This window comes from Sipha flava, unplaced genomic scaffold, assembly GCF_003268045.1.
Source record: "Sipha flava isolate LNK unplaced genomic scaffold, YSA_version1 76_pilon_pilon, whole genome shotgun sequence".
NCBI lineage: Eukaryota > Metazoa > Arthropoda > Insecta > Hemiptera > Aphididae > Sipha > Sipha flava.
In genome coordinates this window covers 3,691,354-3,717,722 of record NW_020273616.1, presented here as the reverse complement: position 1 = coordinate 3,717,722, position 26,369 = coordinate 3,691,354, and the positions used below count along the sequence as shown (strand labels likewise).

The 26,369-nt window shown below is 26.7% G+C and overlaps 3 protein-coding genes across 4 annotated transcripts; 2 read left to right on the top strand and 1 right to left on the bottom strand.

The window, feature by feature from the left end:
* Window positions 1-1,433: 1,433 nt before the first annotated feature.
* LOC112692715 lies at window positions 1,434-6,376 on the bottom strand. Of its 2 annotated transcripts, XM_025567466.1 has the most exons (5): window positions 6,263-6,376; window positions 5,530-5,709; window positions 5,248-5,466; window positions 2,934-3,139; window positions 1,434-1,534 (listed from the first exon to the last, which is right to left on the bottom strand). In XM_025567466.1, exons 1-5 carry the CDS (start codon window positions 6,308-6,310, stop codon window positions 1,522-1,524), a joined length of 666 nt encoding a protein of 221 aa, XP_025423251.1. In that variant the 5' UTR covers window positions 6,311-6,376; the 3' UTR covers window positions 1,434-1,521. The 2 variants fall into 2 exon arrangements, with proteins under 2 accessions (XP_025423251.1, XP_025423252.1); XM_025567467.1 differs by lacking the exons at window positions 1,434-1,534; window positions 2,934-3,139 and adding an exon at window positions 4,851-4,961 and having other exon boundaries at window positions 6,263-6,374.
* Window positions 6,377-16,611: 10,235 nt separating this feature from the next.
* Window positions 16,612-19,095, top strand: LOC112692713. Its single transcript, XM_025567465.1, has 2 exons — window positions 16,612-16,857; window positions 18,145-19,095. The coding sequence occupies exons 1-2, from the start codon at window positions 16,786-16,788 to the stop codon at window positions 18,877-18,879; spliced, it is 807 nt and encodes a 268-aa protein (XP_025423250.1). The 5' UTR covers window positions 16,612-16,785; the 3' UTR covers window positions 18,880-19,095.
* Window positions 19,096-23,085: 3,990 nt separating this feature from the next.
* LOC112692806 lies at window positions 23,086-25,445 on the top strand. Its single transcript, XM_025567598.1, has 2 exons — window positions 23,086-23,166; window positions 24,826-25,445. The coding sequence occupies exons 1-2, from the start codon at window positions 23,113-23,115 to the stop codon at window positions 25,345-25,347; spliced, it is 576 nt and encodes a 191-aa protein (XP_025423383.1). The 5' UTR covers window positions 23,086-23,112; the 3' UTR covers window positions 25,348-25,445.
* Window positions 25,446-26,369: the final 924 nt, after the last annotated feature.

Here is a 26,369-nt window from a genome sequence, read left to right as displayed (position 1 = left end):
GCGAATTCTGAGGTGAAAATATATTATTACCGCAAATCCCTATTATACCCACATATGTGCCAATACAATTTAAACGCCTTCAATTTCCAATTAGATTGGTCTTTGCAATGACTATCAATAAGTCTCAAGGCCAAACTGTCTGTCTGTGGCTTAGATTTGAGCACATCATATTTTTCACACGGTCAATTATACGTGGCGTGCTCTCGAGCCATCCAGATTGCGTTGGCGAAATATGGGATAACAAAAAATATTGTATACTCTGTTACATTAAGGGATAGATATTGTTTTTTACTAATATTGTCATAATTAGCGATAAATATATATATTTTTAATGGATCAACTTCAATAAATTATTAAAAAAATAAATGTTTGATGTTTTTTAATTTTTATATTTCGTCACCAATCATAGCACTCCATACCTTTTCCTCACATCCTTATCCTTATCCACATCCTTACATGTCTATATGAAATTAGTTATTTTTTCTAGCAAAATATTCTCTAGAAATAATTTATATGGCAAAACAACGTTTGTCGGGTCAGCTGTAACATTATATAAACATTGTCATTGACATTTTTAGAGGAAAATTCTACTTCATTATATTAAAATACATTATAATAACATTTAAAAAACATTTACGGTATTTTAAAATAAAATGCAAAAAAATTTTATGTGATAAAAAAAAACTAAAAAAAATGTTTTTTTCTACAAAAATAGGTATAAAATATGACTTAGAAAATAAGTGATTCGTGTTAACTAAATGAACCAGTATCGTTGGTATAATCCAGGGGGGGAGTTCTTTGGGTAATTGTCATAGTCCTTTTTCACGAAAAATATAAAAACTTTTTTATATGATATTTTGTTTTATATAATCAATGTTAAAATTGTATTTGAATACAAATTATTTATTAATTTATTTTATAATAAATAATTTGAATACTTTACATAATAATTCTAGATCTAGATTTTTCTATAGTAAGACAATAAGTAGAAATAATTTATTATTTAAGTACCTAATATTAATATATTTAAATGTTCATAATTCATTTAAAAGAAATAAAATACTATTTGAAAATTTTTTTTAATGCATTAAAACATTCATAACTCAAATGAAAAAAATAAAATACCATGTAGAGTAGTTTTAATACATAAAAATATTCATAATACTATTGAAATAAATAAAATATTATTTAAAGTACTCATAGTTCACAATACATAACAATTTTTAAAATACATTTAAAAAAAATTAAAATACTATTTGGAGATATTATAATACATAAAAATATTTGGAAAACAATACAACTGTAAGAACTAAAATACTATTCGGAGTAGTCATAATACTTAAAATGTTCATAAATTCATTATACATTTAATATTATTAAATTGCTATCATTAGCATTCCAAATCAAGCCCGATAAAAGTATTTAAAAATTTAAAATATTCATAATACAATAAAAAAAAATTAAATAGTATGCAAATTAATCCTTCAAAACTAATACATTTTAATTGTCCTTCGGTTTAAATCATTGATGAAATCTATAAAAAATGAATTAGGAATTAAATATTTTATGCAACTAATAAAAAAACATAAAATAAAACATGAATATTTCTGTATACAGTAGAACATAAACCACTGAATCTTTATTACTTTGACAATTCCTCAAACATATCATTCTCTTTAAAATGTTCAGTTCATGAATTCCCTAGTTAACTTGAAAATTCCATAAATAGATGTAATCGTTTTCTATCTCCTCTCGGTTCAAGTTCAACTACATTAAATATGAATGAATACATTCTTGCTATTGCAAAATATATATCTCTGCTTTGTAAATCAAATGATGGTCTATCGAAAAGCTTCATAGAAGGTGACGTTGAAGGTCATATCAGAAGAGGAAGGAAATCCAAGGATGGAGTATATGGAATCAAATTGCAGTAGACATAACTATTAGGAGTTAAAGGAATTTATTAATGAAAGAGATGCATGTAGATTTGCATAAAATCAGCCAAGCGATTAAAAATGTACAGAATAAGATAAACTAAATATGATGTTATATATAAAAAATTTTAAAAGCAAAACATGTTATATCTTATCAATAAATCTTGTTAAATTGTATCTAAATTTTAAAAAAGTTTTGGTTTATAATGATTTTATCTTAAGTTATAAATAAAACAAGGAAAGTATTGATGATATATATTTTTTTTGTCCGTATACACAATTTTTATTAGAAGAAATGCTTCAATAAAAAGTAAAAGATAGTAAATAGATTCTAGTTATTACTTTAAAGGAGGGGTATGAATTCGAATTAATTCAATGAAGTTTGTGCTGCTTGTAGGCATTTAAAATTTTTGATTTTCTTAAATGTAAGATGCCCTTTTTTTTTTTTTTTATTGCGAAAATTAAAACAAAATTCTACCTAATATATTAAGTAATTTGGTTCTTCTATAACATCAACCATATTTAAAACTACAAACTGATCCATCCTTCCTCTTTTACTCAGAATTGTTTTTCCGAGAGCAATAATACATTGATATCAATTTTAAAAAACCAATACAACAATACCATTCACACATCCTTGTATCTCATCCGACCTAGAAGTATCACCATTGCTTAATTTATATATTTTTTCTCCTCAATACAAAGGAAAATTTAATTTGGTTCTTTTTTTTTTTTGCAATTTTTTTTACTTATTTTATACAAGATATATATCTTGATAGTTAAAAAATGTGATTTTATAATCGAAAATAGAAATTTTTATCGAGTAAAAAAATAAAAATGTAAAAAATATAACTAAAAAATATTTTAACTAAGAATTAAGAATTCTTATTTTCAATGCACATGAGTTATTATCATGAGAATATTTGTGATGTAAATATGTTGAAGAATTATTATAACAAGTTATGACATTTAAATATTAAAAATTGTTTAGAATCTTACATATAAGATCCCACAGTAGACCACGTTATACTGGCATATTTCCAGCATATATGGACGACGGGACTCAAATAATTATTATAGATTTTCTTCAGGCTTTCCGAAATATTTTGCCCAACTGATTCTACAAATGCATGCAATTTGTTATATAATGTTTGTTCTTTCTCTTTTATTATAGCCGGCAATTTTGATAGAAACGATGTTGAATCCTGTAAAAATGAAATTAATTAAGTATAGTTATGAAAGGGGGGGTTATTAAATTCGTTTTACGGACTACACCAAATATCTTGTTTACGTTGTTAAAGACATCTATATAGGCCTGGGAAAAACTCCCAATAAGCTTTTTAATAAAATACTGGGTTTTAATATAATTATGTCTTATGATTATAATCTTAAAATAAATTAGTCTTAAAATTTTTATAAATTTAAGAAATTTGTCATAATTGTCAATGTCTGATGGTGGTATATTAATTTTCTGCGTCGTATTTAGGTTCTTTCCATATTCATTAAAGCTTGATTTTAATATGGAATCCCCAGTAGTAGTACCCAGTACTGGTAGTTTTCTCTCAGTTGTAGACTCAGTAACAAATTGGCCCTATAACATTATTTTTACATCCAAACGTTTAAAAATAATAAAATGTTATTAACAACTTACACTAATCCAATGTAGTATAAAATAATAAAATCATTTGTATGGAATATTGGTTTTATATCATAATTAATATTTATTAAATATATCACTAATCTACTATAAAATTATTTGCTAAATATTTAGCACTGTTATTCACACTTATTTTATTTTCATATTTGTACACAAGTTATAACTACAATTCACAGTTATTATTCAGGACAAACCCGGTACATTATAAAGTATTGAAATATCATTAAATTATTTGGAAAATATATTTTACTTATATCATTAGAAAGTTATTTTTTTATTAAATTTTTTTCTAAAATAAATGCCAATCTGTATTAATTCATGTATACAACATGTCTCAAAGTATTTTCAAAATATCAAGAACCAAGGCAAAAATAATGTAAATAATAAAAAAAATGAATTAATCAATAATGTAAATGACAATATTATAAAACTCTTGTTTTTGTTTATCTGATTTTATTTGAATTTAAAATCTTTAAAATACCCAATCGCACATATCCAAGTAAAATATAATACAAATTTTAACTATTATTTTAACTTGTTTAAAAATGAATTCTTTATAAGTTGTAGGTATAGTTTTTTTTTGTTTATGTTAACTGATAAAATGTACTTTATCATTTAACCACAAATACCAAGGTTTAGCAAATATTAGCATTGACACTAATTTTTTAACTTATAAATTTACCAGTATTTATTCCATTTTAGATATTTTAAGAGAAAATCCACAATTTCTGATCTCAATTTTAAAATAGTTAGAAGATTGCTTGTTTTAGAAACATAACACTACTTAATTACATAAATTAAAGCTATACATTTCCAAATCAAAAATTGATATTTACGGCTGTCATACGATGTGGTTAGGTGAACTATTATAATACCATACTTTCGCTGAGTGTTTGTATGGATTATGCATTGTAATATATATATATATATATATTGAAAAGAGATGTTACGTATTAGTTTTTATACTCAATAAAGTGTAATACATTATTATTTGCGCATTTAAAAATATAGAATCCATATGAATATTCTTTGTTCTTAGATTTTGATTATTATGACTGAAATAGATTGTGGTGGCAATGCAATATGCAATGCACACGTATAAATATTTTACCATGGTTGATATATTATGAAGGAGATAATCTAATAGTTAAAAGATAGTAAAATATTTATCAACTTTCCGTGATAAATAAAAATTAGTTTGATAAAGTATTAAAACAGATATTTTTTATTTCAAAAGACAAGTATAAAAATGGATTCTATAAAGAAAATAATTTAATTAAAAGAAATAAAATACGATTCGGACTAGTCCTATTTAGTTAATAAAATTTTCATTGCTTCTTTTTTGGGTCCATGGTCTTGCTTATGGTTGCCTGAAACATTTAAAATACAAAACATAAACATGTATAATATTCGACGATTGTGAGCATTCGTGTTAATACGTATTCTTATTGCTTTGAAAAAAAAAAGGTGTTAATTAGACGACACACAATTAAAATAATAATGTTAAAAATATAAACGCAAAAATAAAAAATAAATTATTAAAAAAATGTCATTGGTTATTGTAGAAAATATCAATTTCTATTTATCCATTATTCGTATGGAATATTAATAAAGTTGTACCTTAGGTAGATATCTATTTTAAATATTTTGACTTACTTCTAAGTCTTTGGTGGACTTGATAATGGATTCGGAGAATTTCTTCACATCGTCCTTGTACTTCTCATCGATGGGCTTGCTGACTTTATCTTCCAAGAATTTCTTGGCCTCTGCGGCGTGTTTTTTTAATTCCTTTTCTACTTCATCGAATTTTTCGATTAATGTTGGGCTGGCCTGCTTGCGCACGGCTTCTCTCAATTTGCCAGCTTGGTCTTCTAACTGTGGTAATAAAAATAATGGAGTATAATATAACAAAACAAAATAGAAATTATTTTTTCTTACATCATTGATTCCATTAGTCACAACACTTTTAATTTTTTCAATATTTTTTTGGGCATCAGCTGGATTGGCTGGGAATCCAATTAATGAGGCCATGTGGCTGCCGACCGTGGCGGCGGATAAGGTGAATTGTTCTGCGACTTTCTTGACTTCTTCGCCATCGAACAGGGAAGCTGACATGGCCTGTAAAACACCCCAAGCATTTAAAAAAGTATAATATACAATCGATAAAAGCCTTTAATACTATTTTATAAAGTTATTTTTTGACTAACTGAATTCCCATACTAATATTGTGCCTTAAAACCATTCAAAAGGAAAAAAATAACTAATCAAAAATGTAATATGAAAAAATAATCACAGGTCGAATTTAGTGCAGTACTTGTAAACAAATACATAATGAATTATTTTAATTGTATCACATCATTTACACGTTAATTCTAAACGATTACTACGATCGACATATACTAATAGCCTACGTCAAATGTATGTACAATAATATAATAGTGAACATTTATTTTGTGCTAATATAATTTTAAGTGTATCAATAAATAGTTTATGAAAAAATTAATATATATATATATATATATATATATATTAAAAAAGTTAATAAATTAATGCTTAGCCTGAAATATTATTTTATTTAAAATGAACGGCCGGTTTTGAATTAAAAATTATCATCAGTTACATACAAAGTCAATAAAATCGAGTCTAATAAAATTCTGTTATGAATTCTTACCTGTCCAACTAAGACGACTGCGAAACATAAAATGATTTTTCCACTCATGATGATTGTTGTTGTTGATGACAATGTAATGATATTATCATTCAGTTAGTAGACTGTATACTGATCAGCTACAATTAAACGGCCGTCTTATATAGGCAATCCATATCCCAACTCTACGCCCCTTTAATTGCTGATATAGTTGGAATTTGAACTTTCGTTCGACGCGTTCTTTACGAATATTTTTTATTTTGTTATCCATTACGTTAAAACGAAACAAATATAAGAATACATTATAGATACACTATAGTATGATGATGGATAAGGTCAATTTGCAAAGGTTTACATCATCATATTATTAAGAAATTGTTTCCAATTGTACATGCATTATTTTTATTGTTATTCAATTTACGTCAAAAACACTTTCTAAATTATAATATACATATGTATTTTAATGAACTTTGTGCTGCATAATATAATTCATATTACAAGTAAATGTATCTGATATATTTCCTGCTCGTTGGAACATTTTCTGATAATTTCAAGACTATAGATAATTTAAAAACAGTTAAATTGAACGAAATTTGTTGGATTATTTTTTTGTCAATAAGTTCCTCTATGTTATAATAACTTAAAACTTCTTGTCAAAATATTATTAAAAATTACTAATTTTAGGTGTTTATAAATTATTTCAATTTTTTTCGAATTTCAACTTACAAAATACGTATGTCATAATATCATAAATGTATAAAATATAATACTTAATATAGGAATATTATTATTAAAACATTACTTTTACCTTTTATTTAATAATAATTAGAGGTGATATGTATTTCGGTATACGTAGACCTTAAAATCCTAAATTACTACTCCACAGAGAGATTTACTATTTAAAAATATGTTGAAATGAATATGACCAATGTCATTATATATGACAATTGTATATAAGTTATATCATAAGTGTCGATTAAATAAGTATTGGACTTGACAATTATTATTTTTGACCAGAAAATTACTTTGCAACTGATTTTATTTTTAATTTCTGAAAACATTTTTAATTTGTTCTACGTTATAACAATTTCAACCACTTTTTGACTCCCTGGCTTCAACCGTATTTTGTCGTTTAAAATCATGGGTCATTACTGATATAAAATGATATTATTAAACCACTTGACACATTAATAAGAATAAGAATAATATTGGTTACTAGAATAATTTTTTTATTATATTATTATTTTATTAATACAAATCACTTGTTAAGAACTTTTTTTAAATTATATGACTATGCCGATATTAATAATTTTATGACAAATCTTAGATTAAATTATATATTTTTGAATATTGATGCATTTTTGGATGACCGTGGATGGCCATATGGGAATACCATAATAGTTATTGCATTTGGTTAAATGCATTGCAAAATATTCACTCAACAATTCACATGATTTTAACGGTTGCATTTGAACTGCATCCATGGCAACAATTCCTTCCGAATTGCATCCCGGATAATTTTGAGAGTCATACTAGTTGCGTTTCGTATATTTTAAAAACTAAACAATATTTCCCTTCTTATCTCATTTTTAAACATACTTAGGAATATCTGTAATAATAATTACATAATAATTACTACTAAAGGTAGGTTAAAATATTGTTTTTGCTTTTTATATTATTATCGTATTATTGCATTTGTAATTGTAATTGTATAAAAATATTATGGTATTGCCAATTAGAAAAAATATATTATTTTTGTATGTATGTATTTTTTAATATTAACTGTAGTAAAAAATATTATGGTGTCGGTAAAAATTTAAAAGATATGGCAACTTTTTTATGAATTAATCTAATAGTTTGTTTTTATTTAAAATTTGCCAATGCTTGTTTTAAAAATTGTTCTTTATTAACTATCGAAGTTTTATGGTTGTTTAAGTGAATGCAATTTAAGCAAAGTATGGATAAATTGAAAAATGTTTGTAAAGGTAATGGGGATGCAATTAGTATTATACCTTTTTATACCTTTTTATACGGGACGTAATGTGTAAGCAGCTATTTTAACGTCGATCAAAAATATTGTTAAAATATTTTAATTTTGAGTATGATTATAGTTTTAATATTTAAGGGGATTGCAAGCCATGATTTTCTTTCTCTTTCTATCACACGCGCAATATAGGAATTTGGATGTTTTCTATTTCCAACGTACCGATCGATCTATTGATGTAATAAAAATTTTAAAACTAATTTAAATTTATCTTAAGGTGTTCTTTAGATCGACTTTCCCACTATTATGATTTTTTCTCCCAAAATTCCACAAAATTGGATTATACAAATTGAAACATAAAAATTAACAAAAATTAATTTTTGAGTATGTTAAGAACAAAATTAAAAAAACGTGAGAAAGTCGATTTAAAAAGAAAAGACTGTACGTCGAATGAATTCAAATCAGTTTTCAAAATGTTTATCACCTTAATAGATCGAACGGTACCTACGTTGAAAATATAAAACGTCCAAATTCATATATTGCGCGTGTGATAGAAAGAGAAAGAAAGCCATTGTAATCTCCTTAAATATACTTGACTAACGAATGTTTATTCTTTTAATTTACATGTAAATATATCATTGTATGGGTATGCGTGTACATGTAGCGATATATCCATAATTCAATGTGCATCAATTTCCGTAAAATCAATTAAACCTATGATCTTGTACAACAGTAATAATATTAATTGTAACAATTAAGCAAAGTAGTTATAATAACAATTTAGAAGCGTGATACAATGGTCACAATCATGTTGTTAGGAATTAAAGACAACAGTATAACTGAATTGTGAATACCTTGTGGAGGGGGATTATAAAAAAGCACCCGCGAGAAGATTTCAAGTTGATTTAGATGTCTAAAGGTTGTAATTATTAACGCGAAGTACTAAAATATCAGTAATATTTTGGCCTTCAGTTAATATATTTACATTAGTATTACACATTATATTGGTATTGTATATTGTTTGTTTCGAGCACATCAAAACGCATAAATTTAATTATCAACGGAACGTTTTCTAGTGAATAGGTAATAGTTTAAATAATTTTTTTGAGTGATCGTCGTATGCTGACATAATTTTATAATCATATAAACTTGTGGCATGGAACAATTATGTTTAAATATTATGCTTGTGAAGTGCGTGGGTCAGTAAACTGATTTATAATTTAAATAATTATACGAATAACTAAATTAAACATGTTTATGCAAAAATCGTATTTCTAACACATTTAATTGCATTGTATAACACATTTTTCGCCAATTCCATTTTGATTTTATGTTTTATTGTATTGATATATTCATATGAGAATAATAATAATAACTGTGGTTGTTTGATAAATTATTTTGTTGTCATGAATATATGTACTTACAATAAATAACAATTTAATTGATGGAGATATGATGTGAAAAAAATGTAATCATGAACGCTCTGCACTTGTTTTCACTTGGTTTGTCTTACAAAACGAAATTATTGTTCCCATTCCTTCTACTCGTATATAATAACTACCGACGACCTTTTCCAAACCGTACTTGAATAGATGATCTTTCAATCACGCTGTTGTAATTTGTATTATATACCTATTACACTAACTTTGCCAATTGTAATTTATTTTCATAAAAATGTCATTTAAAATTTGATCCGAACATAATATGTAATATTTCGTACTAAAAAATTTTTATTTTATAATTTGTTATTCTCAATAACATATTCATTACATTTACACTGAATTAACTTAAGGTAGAAACCTCTTTAGAAGTATAAAAAAAAATACTAGCAATATTAGACACGTTATTAACGTTCATTAATTTACTTATATCTATACAAAATAAATTATTATTTATAAAATATCAATCTTTTTTATATTAATACGTATACCATTCAATAAAATGTTTCCATTCACGTGTATTATATTTGATTTTCATATATTCATTCATATAAATGTTGTTGAACTTTTGTATGAACGTAGATATCATTTCTCTGATTAAGTGTATAAAGGTGCGGGAAATAATATATTATAATATATTATAGTAATATAGCAGACAGGAAACGTTTGTATTTTATTGTTCCTCAGAAGAATTGTTAAATTTTAACGATTATTTATATTTTTAGTACAACTTTTATTGTTATTAAAGGGAAGTGTAATTTAGTTAATTTTTAATTGGAATAATTAGATTCAACTTTATTATTGTCTAAATTTTAACAATTATTAATAATATCTGTTTATATCTGTTTAGAGTTATTTTAAAAATGTTTATTAAATAATTCTAGGTTAATTATATAACCGTTAAATTGATATATATTGTTTTAAATTCTGAATAAAACTATGAAGTTTTAATACATGATTCAACTTTATTATTGGCTAAAATTTAACAATTATTAATAATATCTGTTTAGAGTTATTTTAAAAATGTTTATTAATAATCTTGTTTAATTATATAACCGTTAAATTTATATATATTGTTTTAAATTCTGAATAGAATTATGAAGTTCTATATAAATAATTTTGAGAGTGATAAAAATCCAAAAAATATCACAAACCTATCATTCTACTATTTAATCTTAACCACTTCTTATGTCTACTGTTTTGTATAATTTATTTAAGTACACGTTGGTTTTCTCACACAATCAACATTACTGAAAGTAATAGTGATCGTGTAATGTGAGTACTGATGTACTATCAGTATTCATTTTATTTTTGTTTATTTTTATTATTTTATAATTTTTTTAATAAATAAAGACACATCGAAACTGCTGTTTATTGAAGTTTGCACCTTCACCAGTTGAATACCAAGCAAACCAAATATTAACAATAATCTATACGACCATATGAAGAATGCACTGTCAGTAATTATACTAACAGTATTGGTGATCGTGTAAGGGTTTCTTTACACACTAGTAGTTCAAAATATGAATACTTATCAAACAAATGTTATAACGAATTAATACAATAATATCTAAATATCATATTAAAAAAGCTAAAATACTGTAAATTTTAAATGTCTATAGATGAAAATAGTATTGGGATATTATACCAAAAAAAATAGTTATTCATTATATTATAGCTATTTAAATATTTAAAGTGTAGTGATTGATTTATAAGATCAATAAATTATTGATACATTGAAAGTTTTGAAAGTTTAAAAGAAAGAAATTAATGATTTTTTAAAACTATAACACTATGACAAATATAAACAACATCAAATATCTAAATACCGTTTAACAATTTGGTATTTATAACAATGCTTTGTTCGATTTTCATTAAAATTGAAATAGGTATATTAATTATTACATAAGTGTACTACTGATGATATTTAGTAATAATAATAATATTAATAAAAATAATAATACCTGACTTCATTATGCAAAGCTGTATCGGGGCGTGTTATTACAAATTGAAATCATTGACAAAACATCATAACCGTTGAATGATTTTTCTCGATTTCAAGATTTATGATATTTTGTCTTTAAAATTACTAAATATGATAAATTTTTATGTATACTTAATTGTATGATAATATGAAAATGTGTTTCAAGTTGATGCTTTATAATACAATTAAAATTCAAATTGCTTCACTATTTTGTTAACCGTTAAAGTTTTAGTGCATGTGCTCACCATTTTAAAAGTTCCAAAACACCTAATTGTATAATCTTAATCAATCCATTCAATTTGTACCAAGATCGATAAGTAAATTTCAATATTATTTTTGGTAACAAAACGAGTATTCAAAGTTCTTGTATATAATGAGACAAATTTGATTTTTTTCTTAATTCGTATAAAATATGAAATCAATAGCAATTTAGCAAAAAAATAAAAAAATAAATATTATCATTTATTCATAGTACATCGGTTTTTTTTTAATATATTTTAAATTTAATTAAAACTATTATTTAAATTGAATACAAATCCTATAATTCAGTATTTTTCATTTTAATTATGTAACAGAAATATCTCAGTTTTATAATATTTTTTTTTAAATACTATTATTTACGACAATTACTATGTTTAGTAACACTAAGGTTACACGGAGTTATTAATTTCTATTAAACATCGATCATTTGTAAACCTTAAGATAACAAAATTATAATTGTTACTGCAATATAGAATTATGGCTGAAATGAAACCTTGAAAATGACTTTTCATCTTACACATCATTCCTATGAGCACATTATTCATAATACACTAATATTTTTAAATATTTATGTTTTAATGTAAATATAATATTTAATTTATATGTTATCGTATAATATATACATAATTTCAAGCAATTCAACAAATATATTGTTTTTATTATGTAACATATTAACCTAAATAAATAATAGTTAAAAAATACATATTTACGTAAACATCTTACAATAATAATAGTATATAAGTATCATATCAAATTCCGGATTAGATTGTAATATAAATTATTAATATTAAATAAATAAATGTCTATCATGCACTTAGGTATCAAAATATATATTTGCATTTGCCTCCATTATACCAGTAGAAAAATAAATAAATTTTTATAAAAAGTTATTTTATTTTTTATTTTTATTCATCGACATAATAGAATTAAACATTTTTTTAAATTTTCAGTTAGAAAAAAAGATTATTTTAACTTAAGTTTAGGCTTGGCTTTCATTGATATAAAAATACTGTTATGTATTATTATTTTAATTTGAATAAATCAATCATTGCATTTGAAATATGCTGATAAGTGATGTTAGTATAGTTTCACCTTTTAAAAAATGTTAGTAGTAATATTCCAACAATATAATTATTTTTATGATTTTTCAAAATGTTTAAGTATTATTTAAAAATGTAATTTTAATGTACTTGAAACAATATCTGTTCTAATTTCAATCTGTATGAGAGTAGTATGTAATTTTGTTCAATATTATTTTTCAATCTCAAAAACTTTTTTTAGAGAAATAAAATCGATTTTATCAGCTTATTCTGGTTCAAACCATATTATTTCAGAACCGGAAGCACTTTTATTCTATAAAGGACTAAATAAATAAAATATAACAGATAAAAACTTGATTAATCAGCAGTTCCTTAAATTCAGCTACATCACTATTTATTTTTTAGGAAAATATCCATAAAATTAAAAAGATAAAAAAAATTAACATACTATCTGTTAATCAAACAGTTAATTAAAATGCCGTACTAGTGGTAAAGACCAGGGTCTTGTGTTGGTTCGTCAATTAAAATTGGGATATTGAGTAGTGGAATTCATAGATAACCTATACGGGTTATACGTTTGTACAAATAATGTTTATTGAGAAAGAAGTTCTCCAAAAAAATATTGAACAAACTGTTATAACATTATTTTAGATTTAAGCTAATTGTGTTGTAAACATGAACGCAACTGAATAGACGGAGACTGGAAGGACGGGGGCTTGGGAAGGCTTAGTGTATCCAAAATGAATTATATTATTGTTTTGAGGTTAAAGGCTCCCAACATTTGTTTTCTATTAACTAAAGGACATAATGAGTGAAGCCATTGAATACTCAAGCACCCTTTCCTTATTATTTCATCGGATCGGTACCCATGCACAACTATTATCAACTATTATTTGGTTCAGCTTTAATTTTTATTTATTTGGTTTTCTCGAATAACGTACCTAGTAATAGCGTACGGCGCAACGAGACCGTCGATGAATTTTGTCGTATCGCGCGATTTCGTACATTTCACCGCAGCACCGTATTGCCTTTAAAATTCGTAACTGTCTTCGTTGTACGGACGAACATTGCGATGGGCAATTGCACACGAACAGATCGCATGCAAATGAACCCATGTGTTTACAATACGGAAGCGCAAAACGTGCACGTTGTACAGCGCGATAAATAGACGTTATATGCGTGTGTCCCTTCCGATCCCGTCATCTATCATCAGTAATATCAACTTCACATATCAGCTCCCGATTTCTCGCAACAAAAAGCGATCCAAAACTCACAATAATGATCGTATACCGTTAAAGGTGTGCATCGCAGGTCGTTCGCTCCAGGGTTTTCGAATTTGATAGAAATATTTACGTTATATACAGTTGAAACGTTTTTAACTAGGATTTTGCGTTTATCGTTATTTGAAATTATAACGTTTTGTAAGTTTTCCTTATAAATTTAATTCGTATTGACATTGTATTTAAAAAACATTCTCATCACGGACTGGAATTTGTTCTAACCACGATGACAACGGTTAGAAAAATAAAAAAATGCACTTATACCCGGTAAAATAAAATGATTAGAACATTAAGTCCATTAAATGTCAATTACCAAACGAGGAACAATATTTAAATACAAACACAACGAAAAAACTTTAAAGTCTATTGCGCAATTTGGCGTCACTTGCTGTGTTACTATGGGGTGGGGATCAGGGTCTAAAGTATTATTAAGAAAATAAATTACCGACTATATTATAAATATTATATGTATGTATACATATATAACTTTGTTTATTGTTAAACGTTATGCGTTATTTAATCATAACCTGTATTTTCAGATTTATGTTGTTTAGTTTTGTAGTATTTTATTTTTTCCGTTTTATTACGTTTAAAAATTGCAAATCGTTGTTTGTCGTATATTACGTAATGGCTGTAACGTTATTATAATCAATTAATTATTATTATTTGCACCCATTTGTTCGTTTACCATCACGTCGCCGCGCGGAACACGCCACACCGCGAGCATATTGCATTATACTGCTGTATGCGTTTGTTGTTGTACGAACACATTGTTACGGTGCGTGGTGTTCAGGAGTATACCAAAATATATGTATACGACCCGGGCGAACAATGCGAATTATGCAAAAATTATGAATGAACAGGAAACCGTTTGAAACCAGCAAAACATCTAATCGTCCGATTATGTCCGCGGACGTATATTCATTGTGCGCTCCGTAACCGCGAGGGTCCACGGATCAATGAACGTCATGTAGGCACTGGCTCTATTGATTGTAAGTGGTCACGGACATGGTGTAACATCATCACATGATATACGAACGCACAGCGGACCCGGCAGTAGACACATCGCAAGCTTGAAGTACAGGAAATGCGATTAAATTCAATTTAAATATAATACCCTCGTACCTACGGTGCAACGTAGCGACCGTCGTATACGGGCTTTTAAATGAATACGATTACGGTTAGATGAGGTACATAACGGTTAATATACGTACTCACCTAAATTGTCAACGAAAATTTCCGATATTTCAAACTGATTTTCGGTAGATAAAAAACCCTTCGATATTTTTCGTGTGACAAATGATCGGTTGGTGTGTTAAATAATCTTAAAATGTGATTGAAAATTGATTAACGAACATTTCAAAATCCGTTTTATTAAAATATGAAATTAAAAATGTTAAATATCCTTGTAGAAATAGTTATTTAGGAAATTGATGCGGTCATAGGTTTTGATTCGTAACGATTGATTGCATTTCCGATTTATTTGACGTTTAACTACAATCGTGTATTTCTTATGGTAAAATGAATACAAATGGCTATATTATGATGAAATTACAGCTATTTGAAAATCAAACCAAACAAAAACAAATAAATAGAAATAACTAAATCGGTCATACATAATTAATCGTTTAACTCGATGAGTCAGTTTTATTAAATGAGATATGTGTGAAATCCAAAAATATGTATTACATGCGGTTATTGTAAGATAAATATTTTCTTAGCAAATGTATGACCAAGTATAAATAATTATCATTAATTAAATAAAACATACACAGTACGAATAATAGAATGAAAGGTAAACCTCGAGAAACTATTATACCTATTCCAAATATATTTTAAGGCGCTCACTATATTATGTTTTCGATAAAACTCATATAATTGTACTTGAAAATGTTTCGAATATTATTTCATTTTTCCAAAAATATAAAACTTTTTAAAACTATAAGACAGTATGGTACTCAGACGTCGCTGTAACTCATTTTATAGAAAACATGCACCTAAACTCAAACAAACATCTTTAGTTAAATTTCCATTTTTTAAATATAAAATAAATATTCAGTTACTTAATAATTTACATTAAGTCAGTATATATTATTATTATTTTTATTAAGTCTCAATATATGGTTTTCGTATGAGTAGATAAGACTGAAGTCATAATTTGTATTACTTTGTAAACTAGTATAGAAATATTATATATATAAAGACATGTGATATCTTAACCTTAAAACTATTTATTATGACTTAATAATAAGAAAACATGTATATAAAAAGAAAACCTGCCATATAAAATCCTATAATAACATTAATAACAAACTATCGTATTATTAAAACGCATTATTTGGTCACGTTTAAACGATTTACCTTTTACAAATTAGGTTTTGTTTTCCCTATCACCATTGTGAGCTATTTTTTGTTAACTTCAAAACTCATGACCGTTGCGTATATAAAAGATATAATTCTGTTAACAATTGTTGTGCATCATATTTTCGTGTTTATGAAGTATTTATAGTGTTTAAACGCGAATTTACTAACGGTTTCCAAAATCATTGAGTTTATATTATGATGTATTACAAAGTTATAATTTTTTGGTTCGTATTAATTGTGAGTTTAATGTTTTCCGTTATGAAACAGGTAAAAAAATAAAATTTATTAACTCGTTCATTTTATAAAACAAAATTATTTTAATAAAGTTAATTAAGGGCAGAATTTTTTTATGGTAATACGAGATATATTTAAGGAGCTTTATATTATATATTCAAGACTTTTTGTAAACCAAAAATATTAAACCATCAATTTTGAAAAAAGAACTAAGAAAACATGATAATTTCAATGTTGTATAACTAACTTAAAAAATATAAATCGAAAAATTATACATTTTATAAAAAACGATATAAGCATATAGTAAAAATATTATGTCTTTATAATTATTCTTTGAGTTATGATAAAAAGGAAAAATTTAATTTTATTGTACATCTGATATACCGTAAATTTTTATAAATTTTCGTCAGTTTGTCGCAATTATTCAGAAAATATTTGGGAAATTCGTAATATGACATTCAAAGTACTAACAAGATAACATTGTTCATTTTTTAATTTTTATTTGGTGAAAAATCAAAGCACTCCTGTCGGTCAAAATAGCGTACATATTCAAAAATATATAACTATCTAATGATAAAACCAATATATTGTCCATTTTACTCAAAATCTAAAATGATAAACGTGAAAGGCATTTTTTAAATTAATATTATTAGTAAAATTAATCTATTAATTATTTAAAAAAATAAAATTTTTCTACGAATTTCAATTTAGAACATTATCTATGAAAAAATAATTTATACCGATAAAATTGAATTTTTGTTTATTAAAACACAAAGCACTTACCTACCGTCTTATTAATATTAAAGTATAAGCTAATATGATATTCATAAATATTTTTATAGCAATAAAGTAAATTTGATATAAACATTATTTCTATAATATTAACTCCAACACGGAACACAATTTGTTTATTTCCTTTAATGCATAGAAGTAGAATAATTTATAAAAAAAATTTGTATTTTTTCACATTTAAAAAGTCAATCAAGCATAAAAAATACAAATATTTTATTATGGTAAGGTGTACATATATTAATCCTCGAACATCATAAATTTTTCTGAGTACCTGCTACTTAAACTCACATACTTTTTAACCTCATTCAGATAAGTATTTCAAATTACAAGTTCTTGATTTAATTCTAAACGAATTATATAAATATTTAAATTTTGCAAATCATCATAGTTTAATATTTAATTCAGACAGATATCATGCATTCATCCATGCAGTGTTAATTGTATTTAATTAACTTCTTTTATTTACATATAGCATTTTACAAATTTGCATTATGTGTATTATAATGATGATTTTTTTTATTTTTTAAGGTAAAATGCGATACACCGAGAGTAAATCATAGTTCATCATCAAATATAAAAAACCTAACGATAAATCTGAGTTTTCTGATATTTTTGGGTAATCAAAGTAAAACCCACTATCTAGAATATAAAAAAGAAAATGATGAAAATAAATTTGCAACGACAAGTATTGAAACAACAGAAATTCAGAAGACCGAAAATTGTTCCCAAAATACTTCCCGAATATTTAATAGTAGTACTCCTAAATATGTGTCAACTATAAGAACAGAATCTCTAAAAAACGGAACCGAAAACTGTACTGAATTTACCACCCAGTCTATAGGTGCATTAAACAGTACTACAGATGGTAAACCAATTAAAGATCATCTTACCACAATAATACCTGATGATAAAATTAATTGCACAGACTCTCCAATGTTGGGAGAAGTTCATGAAGTAATTCTGTCTCCAGAGACGAAAGATGAAAACAACTCAAGCGATGTAAAATCAACAACATTAAACTACAGTGTAAGTAATATTACCTTGAATCCACCAAATAACCCTTACAAACCGTGTGAAAGCCGTAACGAGTTGATATTATTGGTAGAAAATGATATTAATCTAAAAGTGTTTTTAAATTCCAAAGGTATAATAGAAAAAACATTATTATTAAACAACAAAACCGATATATCGATAACTAATGGGACAATGGATGACATATTCGACGAATATGAAATAATAAATAACGATTCTGCCATGAACTAAGAGAAGGTACCAAGACCAAATTTTTTTCCAAACTTGATGATCTATAGGTACTGCATACATACGTACAACTTAACGAAAAATTGTGGAGAAAACTTACGAGCATCATAAAAACCACAAAGAAGCATTATCATATACTGTTATTACATTATGTTAAACTTTATATAAAATATTATTTTAATCTGAAAAATGGCAAAAATACATTGTGTGACTGTAGTGTAGTTAATATATATAGTTCATGTTTAGTATATTAAGTTAGAAATTAACTTTAAGATTTACTACTAAATCGCTATCTAAAACGTATTATTCAATGGATTTTAATATATAAATATACATAAGAGGGATAGATGTAAAAATATTTAATATAAACTTACATTACAGTATTATAATTTTTTTTAATTCTATTCCTGGTAATTTCACAATAATTCAATCGATTTATTAATTTAAGCAATACATATACTTAGATACATATTATATATTTTTGAGACAACATTACGGAAGCACTACCCTCCACACTGTCGATTCAAAAGAAAAAGAAAAGATACATATTATATGATGTCATGTCATTATATAGGCATGCGCATGTAAGGTGCCGGGTGAGCCCGGGCACCCTTTGAAATGGTGTAAACCAGTGGTTCTCAATTTTTTTTCGCGTACCACTTGAGTATATTATCAATCAGTCACGTATCATTAATGATTAAAAATAGAACCAAACAAACTTCACATAGTTAAATACATTTATTTTAAATAAAAAGTCAGTAAAATACTAAAATTAGATTATTATTTATTTATTAATACAAATTTATTAGTATTTTTAAATTAATATGTGAGTTAAATATTGAATTTTTAATTTCTTTTCTACCACTATCCGGCCTTTCGCGTACCTCCATGTAGTCTTTCGCGTACCATTAGTGGTACTACAGTTTCAGAACCACTGGTGTAAATGGATTCCTACAATTTAATTCTAATAGTAAAGGGCCCTGATGTTGCATAAATTAAATGTAATTTGTTTTCTAAAATATTTGTTAAAAATAAATTATGTTTTGTAATAATAATAATAAAACTAAATTTTCTAAATTTTCGTACAAAAATTTCTTGTGATTATATCACAGTTATAATTAACTATAAAAGTACAAATCATAAATAATTGAAGCTTTCTAAGAAAAATATACGAAATTCAAGGAAGACATATTCATTGGGACTAATATGGGACGAATATACCACAATATTAAATAAAACATTAAAGTTATGTTTATTTTATTATTTAAACCTACAAGTTTTGTTAAGATAAGGCTCAAAATTATTTGAAAACATTCCTTGAAATACAGGTTTGCGCACGCCTATGCAGGTACATAACGTTATATTCATTAATTACAGTATATCAAAGCTGTATTATGTTCTAATACCAATGCACTTTTTATACAACTCTCATATATTTTAGGTATACTATACCTCAGTAGAAAATGAACCTCAAATATTTTGTAATGTTAAAATATTTTTAACAGGTTAAGCACTAATAAAAACAATTTTAAGCTTATTGACTCTTGTAACTTAAAAGAGTGCCACGTAGGGTTATCAAGCTCAGTAATATATAAAGATAACGTGTAATAATCAATAATAATACAGTAATAATCAAACCGAAATCATAATCAATTCTGAGCAATAAAAAATGTATAACAAACGATTTTACCAGAATAAATCAAACGATTGGTGATGATTTTATAAAGAATATCAACGAGATTACAAAACTTACAGTGGTAGTTAGGAACCAATTTAAATTATATAAAAATAATGGTCACTAATCAAAGTAATGTTTAAAAATTCAGTACGAACTGGAATGAAACCCAAAAATAAAAATATCGATAAAACTACATCAGAAATTATAAATACGTTATAACAACTCCTATGTGACTCTTAATTTAATTTTAAAATCAGAATCTGAAAACAATGTAAAACTTATTACTAGGGCTAGGATTTATATGCAATAAAAAATGATTAAATACGCTTATTGAAAATATGCAAAAATATGCAATAAAAATATGCTTAAATAAACCAAATAAATATTATTTAAAAAACACGTTTTCTATAAATTTTTTGTAAATACCAATTAATAAAAATAAATATATTAAACATTTAAATATAAAAACATTTAAAAAATTCTGAAACCTTAAAATCTCTAAAATATTGATGTAAAATTGATAAAGCTACTCGAGTGAATTACATTTAAAACCACATTTTCTATACATTTTTTTTAAATACCAATTAATAAAAATAAATATGTTAAACACTTAATTATAAAAACATTTAAAAAATTCTAAAACCTTAAAATCTCTAAAATATTGATGTAAAATTGGTAAAGCTACTCGAGTGAATTACATTTAAAACCACATTTTCTATACATTTTTTAAAATACCGATTAATAAAAATAAATATGTTAAACACTTAATTATAAAAACATTTAAAAAATTCTAAAATCTTAAGTTCTCTAAAATATTAATTGATATAAAATTAATAAAGCTACTCGAATGAATTACATGAAACAATTACATGATGTTTTAAATTTTCAAAAATGAACGATCTTCTGTTTGACCTTAGTACTTTTTTATATTTGCTAAAATTCCGTTCGACATCACACGACGTTATTTTTGCATATCTAAATTTTGTAACTTCCCCAAGAGATAGATTTGGAAAATCTTCATCTACATTGTTGCCATTTAAAATATTACGTATCGTAGACAAAGCTTTTAGCCCGATATTTTTTTCTAACACTTTTTTATATTTTTTGTCGATTTTTTCAGCGATCGGTCCTTTGTTTTGGCCAAGTTTAGATTTGGTGTTTTCAACGATTTCCAAATTCTCATCGAGTAAAAGTGATGCATTTTCTAATTTCAAAATAGATTGAGTGATAAAGCCAAAGTTACTTTTTATATAAGCTAAATCATTTTGTATAGTTCTATTTTCAAATAAAGCTATAGCATTCTTTATGGATTTTGCAGTATTTTCGTCTAAAGACAAAAGCACCGATTTTATGGAATTAAAATTATTAGCATAATATGATGTGGCTTCTAGCCAAGTTCCCCATCGGGTATGTATTGGCTGTGGAGGTAAAGGTAATTCTGGAAATAATTCTCGAAATTTTAAGATAAAATTACATTTGGGTATTTTTGTACTGCCATAAAATGAATTGTAATGAAATATACTATAAAACATACAATTTTTGTGTTTTTACAGTCGAAATGTATAAAAATATTCATTTTGTTCAAAATATGCAAAAATATGTATTTTGTCCAAAATATGCAAAAATATGACAAATAAAAATACCACCATTTACCCCATTTAGAGCTAATTCGCGGACATTACTTACAAAATAAGTAATCAGAAGTTGCAAAAAAAATATACAAATGCATATAAATCCTAGCCCTACTTATTACGGTGCATTACAATGAAGTTTAAATGGCGTATAATACAAACGTAAAATACTTACTCTCTCTAAATTGGACTGAAACAATAATAAATCCCAATAAAAATTCTATAAACATACATTTCTGTTTCTGAAATGATAAAAAAATTATTCAAGTTTCTTAAGGTTGAAAAATTAACAATAGGCACTCAAGTGCAATGCAGATTTAACATATAATAATTTTTTAAGATAACAGCTTAAAGATATTTACTTAATTAATTTTTTACTCTAACGATGAATGTATATTATTTTTATCCATTTAGAACTCGTTTGATGCCTAAATCCTTGAAACCTACTAAGTTAATTCATAGTTTCCATTATTCCTTTTCCGATTATTATCCTACTTTAAGTAAAAGAATAAATGGATTTCAATGTACATATATTATACAGTATTACATTTAGTAGTGAAAACTAATATAATATTGTAACTTGTAAATAAATTTGAATTATTTTGTAATAAAATCTGTTTACAATATATAAAAAATGTGTTTACTTGTGTACAACCATAAGTAAACTGTATACCACATCGTTTTAATTAGTGTTTGCTTATGTAACAAAATTAAAGTATCCAAAACAAGGAAATTTCAACAAAGGTTAATGACATACTTGCGCTTTCGATAACAGAACGCGGTCGTATCTATGAGTATTTTATAAACAAATTTTTATTTTCGAAGTTTAAAAGATGTTAATGTCAGGTGGGCCATGGACTTATTATGCTTATGAATAGTTGACGCTTGAGTACCCTATTGGATCATAGTTGTGACATGTGAATAACTATGAGAATATTCATAGTTTTTCCACTCTACGCCCTGATGATTTCACGTTTGCCTGTGAGTACATTTAAGGATAATACATCGTTTTTATAACATTTATTAAGTTTCGACCAATTCTATCTAATTAACCGTCTGTATAATGTATTGAGTTTTGATGCGTTCGTAACAGTATTATGCCCTACAGATTTTTATTTAACAACCAAGTAAAACATAATTTTTCGAATTAACCTCGGTGTAACTAAATATTTAAACATGCTAACTTATAACATACGAGATGGGCTAAGGGATATCAAATAACAATCATTTTTCACGTTTGGAATAGTGGTAAGTGGCTACAATATACGAATAACTAGGCAAAATGGTTTACCGGTTTCTATCGAGTAATATGATACGAAAAATTGTTCACATACCGACACATTTTTATTGTTTGTTCGTTTAAAATACAATAGTTGTAATAAAAAAATAAAAAACAAAGATCTAGTTACTGTACAATACATAAACTGCCGTATTGTTTAAATTTTAACACGTATTTGCATACTGTGGAGCGTGCAATATGTTTGAAACCCCGGTCTACATCTACAATAGGGAAATGCGATGAATCGGTTTTGAACGTGTATATTTTTAACTCCGTTTCATATGAAAAATTGACGCATTCACATCCAATAATGTACAAAGTTTAATAAAATATTTAAGAGTGACAATCGTAGGTACAAAAATAGGTACATTTTAACCAGAACCATTGCATTTCATTAATTTCATTGGTTTACAAGTTATAGTTTCAATCGTACCATAAGTCATTACATAGCGATCACTTACGAGTATACCAGTAGCCGAGTCGTGATAATTCGATTGTGTCTCGAATAGAATATTGGGTCAACTAAAATACTTAAAAACATTTATTGTACAACGATATCGATGATTTAAAATGTTAGAACGTTTTTTTTTTTTTTTACGTTCCTCCTTGATTTGTACTCTTGTAATCGTTCTGTATCTGCTCTGTTTGTACCAGAATACAACAGTGTTCCGAGCACACATATACTATTATGTCGCATGAGGTGTGTACTAATATTTTTCACGGTATACTTCCTCTCGTGCATTCGACATGACAATAATATTCACGATTCGCTTTCACCCCATCCCGGAGGAAATGCTACAAAGTATAAATTTTTATTTGCTTTTTCCTTTTTTCAACCAATATACTTTCTTAGTTACGCTACCGTTCTCGCGGAATTTCGTTATTTTTTTCACTCGAGAGCAAATAATTATTCAACTTCAGGTATTGATATACTTTTCTTCCTCTCCGAACGCTTTATATTGTGATTTATTTTCCATATTGATTCGGAACTGTGTTGTTCGTTTAACTTTTATCCGTAACTATTCACATAAACGTTCAGTGCGAATAAAAAGCCATACAGTATAAATATGTATATATGTAGTTTGATACACGACAAAAAATAAAAATAAAATTATTTTATGGTTAACACAAACTCTAAAATTAATAACGATCTTATAAACGAATGTATTTTTGATACCCGATGATGATTTTTTGTAATCGAAACTGATTGTAAATATTTGTACTTAATATTACACAATAATGTTCCCAATATGAGCTTTTACTTGTAATCATATTTCATATTTTTCTATATTTTAAATACATAATGCCTGAAACCGGTGTGCGTGTGTGTGTGTGTGTGTGTTTTCTATTCTCGGACACAGCACCGGTGCAACGGTTGCTTGGACATGCTGATGAAGCCGTTTCTGCAAGTGTTCAACCCAAACGTGGAAATCCACCCCGACCGGTTGATCAACCGACACCGGTACGCCGACGGATTCATGCCCGACTATCGTCCGCGTAAGGACCCCGCCGGAAGTGATGATCCGACCCCGACAAAATCTTTCAAGAACGACGACAACGAAGTTCCGACGGCCGACTACGTGGACTATGGGGTCGCGGGTACTGACGGCCGTCGTACTGGAAATAAACTTACCACCCGGCTGGGTGGTCCGCAAGACAGTGGCGGGCCGGTGGTGGTGAGTTCGGATAGTTTAGCGGATCAACCGCTGACGGACTTCATCGTCAGCTTACTCCAAACCGTTCAGCTGTCATCCCGTGCGGCCCTCAAGAAGTCTAAGCACAAACAGACCACCGGGGCCCCAGTGGTCAGCGCGTCTCCACCGCCCCTGCGGTACGATCGGACCGGACGACCAATAGTCGGGCACGATTTTACTACCTACTGATAGTATATAATGTTATGAATTGCCAAGTGTCATCAACTTTGGTTTTCTGGGCACTCACATATTGAGAATCGAGAAAATCCTTGCGGACCATCAACATTATAAGCACATACTAATTAATATTTTATATCGTTGTTATTATAATTATGTCGATGTTATTATTGTTAAGAAATTAATAGAAAATGCTTTATAATAAATAAAGGGATAAATGAAAATATAATTTAATAGACATGTGAAACGATAAAAAGAAAAATCAATTATTGAACGCTTTTATAACGATAAGAGTTATCGGTTTTTCCTTTTTTAGTTGCGTGGCAGTTATAATTCATCCTCCATCCGATTACTCTTCATATGTATTTTATTATTATTCATAATCAGTAATCACACATGTGTATATGCTTCACAGGAAATTCGAGCACAAATTTTGCAGCTATTGGCAAATGATTTTCAAACGTATATTCCAAATACAACTTTCCTAATAGAAATATATCGTTAAAAGTAAATAATATATTTATGCGTCGTGACCATACGCTCATCATTATAGCCGGCAGTGTAATATGCACGATTGCGTTACGGTTGAGCGTCAAAACATTTTTTTTAAATACACAACTAATATTTATGAAATCCAATCGATTAGAGCGAATTGATTATTGTTTACACGTAGTCTAGTTTAGCAGACTATCGACCGTCACAATAGGGTTGTACGTTGAATGTTTGTATGCGTTAAAAGCATAAGCCGGAGAGGAGAATGTGTAGAGAAAAAAAGCTTTCATTCCGATTTAAATATTAGCATAACATCTTTCATGAAATGTACTCAAATGATTTTGAGAAATGTATTCGATCTATGATATCATCCTGCTTTGCGGCCGATGGCGTCTGAGTCAACGACTGTATTATACATGTGACATTTGCCGGAGATCGTTCCCATAGAGTAGACCTGTTTTTAGTCAAAACTGTAGAGTCCTATGTTATAACTCATTACTAATATACTATAAATTATATAGTTAAACTACAGAATAGATTGA

Coding starts and splice junctions, on each gene's coding strand:
- LOC112692715 (XM_025567466.1), bottom strand. CDS start 6,310: ATGAGTGGAAAAATCATTTTATGTTTCGCAGTCGTCTTAGTTGGACAG. Junction 5,467..5,529: donor TGACTAATGGAATCAATGAT/GTAAGAAAAAAT, acceptor TTATTACCACAG/TTAGAAGACCAAGCTGGCAA. Junction 3,140..5,247: donor AGTCCACCAAAGACTTAGAA/GTAAGTCAAAAT, acceptor TCATTTTTACAG/GATTCAACATCGTTTCTATC.
- LOC112692713 (XM_025567465.1), top strand. CDS start 16,786: ATGATGTATTACAAAGTTATAATTTTTTGGTTCGTATTAATTGTGAGT. Junction 16,858..18,144: donor TGTTTTCCGTTATGAAACAG/GTAAAAAAATAA, acceptor TTATTTTTTAAG/GTAAAATGCGATACACCGAG.
- LOC112692806 (XM_025567598.1), top strand. CDS start 23,113: ATGAGAATATTCATAGTTTTTCCACTCTACGCCCTGATGATTTCACGT. Junction 23,167..24,825: donor TGATGATTTCACGTTTGCCT/GTGAGTACATTT, acceptor TCTCGGACACAG/CACCGGTGCAACGGTTGCTT.